General features: G+C 37.3%; 1 protein-coding gene across 1 annotated transcript; it reads left to right on the top strand.

Annotated features, from left to right (window-relative positions):
• The first annotated feature begins 1,315 nt into the window (after positions 1-1,315).
• On the top strand, positions 1,316-6,405 carry LOC132237576 (DCN1-like protein 1). The gene is made up of 2 exons (XM_059702234.1): positions 1,316-1,320; positions 5,912-6,405. The coding sequence occupies exons 1-2, from the start codon at positions 1,316-1,318 to the stop codon at positions 6,381-6,383; spliced, it is 477 nt and encodes a 158-aa protein (XP_059558217.1). The 3' UTR covers positions 6,384-6,405.
• The last annotated feature ends 672 nt before the right edge of the window (positions 6,406-7,077 follow it).

Genomic DNA, 7,077 nt, shown 5'->3' with positions numbered 1-7,077 from the left:
TCGTCATGGATACATTCCTCCCCTTTGTAGTTTTTCCCACAGAGTCTCAGGAATCTCATGAAACCTCTTACTTATTATGAATTTGTAGCATCTGTCAATTGATCAAATCTGTTCATTCATTTAAGAAAAGAGTACTGAGTGTTGGGTATGTGCCAGGCACTGTATTAAACACCAGGCATATAATGATGATCACAATAAAACTGCATGCCCACACGGAATGGAGAACTCAATTAGCCCTCACAGTTCTCATATGGGTCTGGCTGCTCCTGGTAGCTCTGACAAGGATATTGATTAAATCAGCACCCACACCTGGTAGGTAAGATAAGCCCTCTCCTTATATACATTGTACACATCAAACATGGGAGGTCGGAATATTGTCAGTACTTTCATCTTATTTATTCAAATACTAGAGGCCCGGTGCATGGATTCGTGCACCAGTGGGGTTCCTCGGCCTGTCCTGAGCCCTCTCGCAATCCAGGACCCCTCGGGAGATGTCATCCAAGGGAACCCATCAGTGCACGAATCCATGCACTGGGCTGGTTTCAGCCCTATCCCTGTAGGCCAGGCCAAGGGACCCCACTGGTGCATGAATTTGTGCACTGGGCCTCTAGTATGCATATAGGATATTTGGTTAATCTCTTCCTCCCTCCCCACTCTACCCTTCTCTCTGAGATTCATCAGTCTGTTCCATGTTTTCATGTCTATGCATTGAGTGTCTGCCCCCTGGTGGTTAGTGCGCATCATAGCGAATGGTCAAATGGTCGAACAGTCACTTAGGCTTTTACTAGTATATATATATATAGATATCCAGTACAGTGGTCTGCAAACTCATTAGTCAACAGAGCCAAATATCAACAGTTCAACGATTGAAATTTCTTTTGAGAGCCAAACTTTTTAAACTTAAACTATATAGGTAGGTACATTGTTATTAACTTAATTAGGGTACTCCTAAGGCTTAGGAAGAGCCACACTCAAGGGGCCAATGAGCCGCATGTGGCTCGTGAGCCGCAGTTTTCCAACCACGGTCCTAGTAAACCACCTTAACAAACAAAGCAAACACCTGTGAAACCATTCACAGAAAAAAAACCAACAACTATTGTAAATGTAGGTTTATTTAGGCCAGGTACTATCCGGGTTCTGTTGGTTATGACGTTAACTATCCTAGGGAGAAATAGGAAAAGAAACAGAACTTTAAGATCAGTTTTGAATCTGATGTGCTTACCAAATGAAATAAAATAGAGTGAAAACTGTAAAATATAAATATATATCTCAGAGGTTCTGAGAATTAAATGATATATAGAAATATATATAAATCATGAGGTAAGTACTAATATGTAGTATACATAATTATTTGTTCATAAGTAAAATTTACCAAAGAAAATTATATCTATCTGAAGGACACCTGGTACAATGTAGTCCATACCTAACTATTATTTAGGAGTTTAAAGTAGCTTATTGTAATGAAATATGACCAATTATATTTGTTCCTTGGCACTGCCTTAACAAAGAACTACAAAGCTTGTAGCTTAAAACATTGAGTTCTAGGGACAAGTCCATAATCAAGGTGTCAACAAGGCCTTGGTCTCTGAAAGCCCTTGGGGAAGATCTTTCCCTGCCTCTCCCTTGCTTCAGGCTATTGCAGGCAATCCTTGGTGTTCCTTTGTTTGTAGACTCATCATTCCAATGTCTGTCTCCACCTTGACATGGTATTCCCCTTTGTTCCCCCTGTGTCTCTGTGGCATCTCTTATTCTTACAAGGACACCAGTCATATTGGATTTAAGGCCCACTCTAACCTGGAATGACTGCATCATAACTTTATTTCACCTTCAACATCATAATTCAAAATAAGTTTAAATTCACAAGTACCAGGTGCTTAAGGATGGGACATGTCTTTTTGAGGGTGTGGAGAAAGGGACACAGTTCATCCTACAGTCATTCTTTTTGAAACTAATTTGGTTATTAAAAACTTAAGTATCTTTTAATAGCTGCTCACTTTACCACATGCCATTTTGAAAATAATTTTAAAACTTTTAGGCTATCAGCTGAAAGGTAGTATAGGTGGTAGCTCCCCTGTCAGTTAACAAATGCTGAGAAACACTAGGCAATGCACTTAATGATCACCATTTTATTGAATATGGAAAGTATCAAAAGTTAAGTATCTGTTAAGGGTCAGACAATAGGTAAATTGGAACTGGGTTCCAACATAGTTTATTCTGCTGTCAAATGCTTTGTGGTTATCGTATAGCAGCTTTCCAAAATAAAACCTAATAAGCATATGAAAAAAGAGAGAGATTGAGTTCTAAGTAAACTTGGTCAGTAAGATACTGCCACTCATTTCATTGTACACTTGATTTTGTGTGTTTGTATGTGAAAATCATGATTATTATTGCATAGACACATGCTTTAAACAGATGTGCAAGGGGTTTACTTTTCTTGATGTTCTCAATAGTTTTTAAAAATGAGCAAAGAAGTGTATAATATAAAACCAATCATAGAATTACTTCTCAATAGTTACTCCATAGGGTTAGTATTCTCTGTAAATGCTTACTACTCAGAGCTTCATATAATTAGAAAACTTAAGATCACAGACACCAATAGTGTTTCTCTTTTCCTAGTTAATGCATCTTTTTTGGGGAGATAAATGTCAAATAATTTTTATAATAAAGTCTAAACAATATATTCAGTTTGATATTTGGTATCCTTTTAAATAGTGTAACTGTTATTTTGAATCATATTAATTATGTTGATTATGTATTGAATATGTAATGGAAGACTTAGAAATGGAAGAATAGCTAATCCTGATTTTCATTATTACTTAATGAAATATATGAGAAAGCATATCAAGACAAAGATGGTGACTATATTTTAAGATAAATTATTTTGATGGATTGAGCAAATCCTTAAGAAAAGAAAACTGGCACAAAATTCAAGTATTAAATATACACCTCTGTACATGCTATTTTCTTTTAAACCTGTGGCCATTAGAAAAACAAGGAAAAATTTCAGTCATCTATAGAAGATTTCTCACAGTGTTTCATTTAATTGGAGGAGGGCAAAAAAGTTGGACATATTTCTGTCCAAGGCATTAATATAAATGTGTCAATGATTTAACCCAAACTCTTCACAGACAAGAAGAAAGGCTCATTTCAAAAGTTCTCACTTGTTGGCTTGAACTTATTGGACTGTACCAGTTCCTTTCTCCCGGGATATAGCTTGTCTGTTCCAACTCAGATTAGCTACCCCAACCTATAAGAACAACTAGGAAATGTTTCCTTTTTTAAAATTTAGGAGCATTATTTTTATTCCTCAGCTTTTGAAATACATCTGAAAATAATATAGTTTCTTTGGCGGGGAAAAAAAAAATAGAGCCAAATTTGTGAATGGCTAGTCAGATGTTTTTGCTGTTGCCAGTCAAGAGTTGTTAATAGGAATATTTAAACACTAGTTATGAACTCAAACTAATTTAATCAATCATTTTCAAATAGGCTCCACATTAACTATCTTTCCCTGATATGCCCTTGGTATACTGAGAAAAAAAACAGTTTGATAACCACGATGGGTGATGCAAGCTTCCATTAATTTGCTAATACTATTTTTTATATTTTAGATATACCTGAAGATTCCATAATCAGAGACCTTTTATAAATCACAAAAAATAAATAATAAATATATATGGGCTGCTTATATTGTAAGAGAAGAAAATAAAGCTGTTTACTGTCATGAATGCCATGATCTTCTAATTTTAATGTACCTTTCCTTTACATGCCAATGAAAAGAACACGTCCTACAAGAACAAGTCTAAATATGTCTAAAAAAAAATCCCCATGACAGAGGTTTATAATATAGCTTTAAAAATACATGAATATATACCCTTAAATGAGAACAAGCCCATTACGCCAAATTGTATATCATTTAAAATGATAAAAAGCCCTTTTAATGGTGCTTGCAATTAGGGGTATAATTTGAATACCTAGGCAATCAATATCTGATTTAGTAGGTTATTACAGCCAAGTAATTGAAGTATCAGACAAGCAGTGAACCACAGGGTTTTTCTGTGCAAACAGCAAGGCATTCTAACCATAAAGCTCCTCTCAGTGCTAGTGGACCTCAGGTTGTAATTACATAAAACTTCTAAATGTACTTTTTTTTTTTTTTTTTTTTTTCAAAAAAGCCTGTTGGGGAACCATTCAAGGAAAGAAAAAAGTTCTAAAAATACCAGATTTGACACTTCATACTGAGGCAAGAAAGAAGGAACTGTTTAAAAGTAAATTGATGAGGAAGATTCTGAAGGCCCTCATTCACAGCCCTTTAACAAGGAGGTCCTCCTGGTCACTCAGAGCCTTTCATGCACAGCTTGGGGCATCTCAGAAACCTTAGGCTTCAATTCTTCACTAGATCACCAGGGATTGTGCTTGTGCTTTACTTACTTCCAAAAGCTTAAACCTCTCTCACTGGTTAACTTTTATATCTTATCTTGAAAATACTTTCTGATAAGGATTTTGCAACCAGAGCCAGTGTACCATTGCAGTCTCCCGGGTTATGGTTGTTATTACACCCTCACCTAGTGCTTTGTGGATCAAAGACACATGTGCCCACAAGGCCAGGCCAGTGGGGTTGAAGCAAAGCAGTGCAGAACAAACAGATAATAAATAGCGATTGACACCTAGCTTCACAGTGTGGATAGAGTTGGGTATGACTTGGAATGTGACAAAAGGAATGTACTCCTTGTAAGTGGGGTCACTGTTATTCCACTTCAGTGCTTTAAATGACTTTTTGTGTGTGAGAGAATTCGGGCCCATTTTTCCTGATCTTAAAATTTTTCAGTAAGAATTTAGAATTTCATGCATTTCTGCAAAATATTCCAACTTGCAAATGCTGACAACTCTATTAAGAAAATTGGCTGTCAGGTGAAATCCTTTTGTTGGAGGGTAATTCCCTCCAACAAAATATATCTAAACTTTGTGCAGTAGTCATTTAAAACATAGGAATTGCTTTTATTATTTTACTGCATGCCTTACTGTATATATCATTGGGAACTTATTATATTACTATGATTACCAAATACATTTTTATACACATGGAGTCGTGCCACAAAATTAAAATACTGGTTTTCTAATTCTATCTTCCTAGTGAAATAAAAAAATACATTTTGTCTTTTTTTTTCTTCATGAGCTATATACTCTCATGTTTCACAATGCACACTGTTAAAGTTACTTTTTAATGAAATCTATCCAATTAAGTTTAAGAAAATTTCTGATTTTGATGATGCCATTATTATAACTCTATACATATTAGAATGTCATGATTTTTCTTGTATTGCTTAGTTGAGTATATAAAAAAAGATCTAATATGTTATATACCACATTGTGAATGTGATCAATACTAAGAATAGTTATTGCATTTCAAGTGATAACCATCAAGTCTACATTTTAATATTTCATTGTAGTAAATCATTTAAGATGTTATGTTACTTTTAAATATTCGGTCCATTTCTCTGCAGCATGATGGTATCTTTCTAAAATAAATTAAAAAAAAACAACTCTAAATATGGCCAAAACTGACATTTAAGAAGATATCTATAATAATAAAAGGGTACTATGCTAATTAGACTGGATGTTTTCTGGACGTCATCCCAGAAGTCCTTTCTGATGAAGCTGGGGCTGGAGCGAAGCCAGCCCAGGTCCTGGGTGCCTGCGGGCAGCCCAGGGGAAGCAAGTTCAGGTCCTGGGTGCCTGCCAGCAGCCCAAGGAGGGAAGCCCGGGTCCCAGGTGCCAGAGGGAAGCCAGTGCAGGCAGCTGGGGAAAGGAAGGCCTATTCTTGCACGAAGTTTTGTGCCTCGGCCCTCTAGTATATATATATATATATATATGTAAATATATTTAGTGCTTAATGGAAGATTTAAATTCTTAGACTTATCTGTGATGACCTGGCCCTCGATCCAGCCAGCATTAGTGTGTGGTTCATTGCATGGAAGTTCAGAGCAGCAACACAGTGCGAGTTGTCCAAGCAGGAGTTCATGGATGGCATGATAGAATTAGTATGTGACAGCATAGAAAAACTAAAGGCCCAGATACCCAAAATGGAACAGGAATTAAAAGAACCAGGACGATTTAAGGATTTTTACCAGTTTACTTTTAATTTTGCAAAGAATCCAGGACAAAAAGGATTAGATCTAGAAATGGCCATTGCCTACTGGAATTTAGTGCTTAATGGAAGATTTAAATTCTTAGACTTATGGAATAAATTTTTGTTGGAACATCATAAACGATCCATACCAAAAGATACTTGGAATCTTCTTCTAGACTTCAGTACAATGATTGCAGATGACATGTCTAATTATGATGAGGAAGGTTTTTCAGTGGACTGGAAAGAGATGGAATAAAACTGAAATTAAAGCTGGCCTGATCATAGAAGACAGCACTCCTCTGAAAAAAAGAATCAGATCATTTTAAAGCAAAAAAAAAAAAAAAAAAAAAAAAAAAAAAAAAAATCTTGATTTAAAATAATAAAAAAATTTGAAACTTAAAAAAAAAAAAATTTACATATATATATACACTAGAGGCCCGGTGCACAAAATTTGTGCACTCGGGGGGGTGGCAGTCCCTCAGCCCAGCCTGTGCCCTCTCACAGTCTGGGACCCCTCAGGGATGACCACCTGCTGGCTTAGGCCTGCTCCCCAGGTGATTGGGCCTAAGCTGGTAATCAGACATCCCTCTGGCAGCCCGGCAGCCCTAGGGGGATGTCCAGCAGGGAGCAGACCTAAGCTGCAGTCGGACATCCTTAGCGCTGCTGAGGAGGCCGGAGAGGCTCCCACCACCACCACTGTACTGGCAGCCATCAGCCTGGCTTGTGGCTGAGCAGAGCTCCCCCATGTGGGAGCGCACTGACCACCAGAAGGCAGCTCCTCCATTGAGCGTCTGCCCCCTGGTGGTCAGTGTGTGTCATAGTGACCAGTCATTCCCAGTCTTTCTGCTGTTAGGGTCAGTTTGCATATTACCATTTTACTATATAGGATAGAGGCCTGGTGCACGGGTGGGGGCCGGCTGGTTTGCCCTGAAGGGTGTCCCGGATCAGGG

This window comes from Myotis daubentonii, chromosome 6 (genome assembly GCF_963259705.1).
Source record: "Myotis daubentonii chromosome 6, mMyoDau2.1, whole genome shotgun sequence".
Classification (NCBI taxonomy): domain Eukaryota; kingdom Metazoa; phylum Chordata; class Mammalia; order Chiroptera; family Vespertilionidae; genus Myotis; species Myotis daubentonii.
Note: the sequence above shows the minus strand (reverse complement) of the source record. Positions and strands in the feature narration are given on the sequence as shown.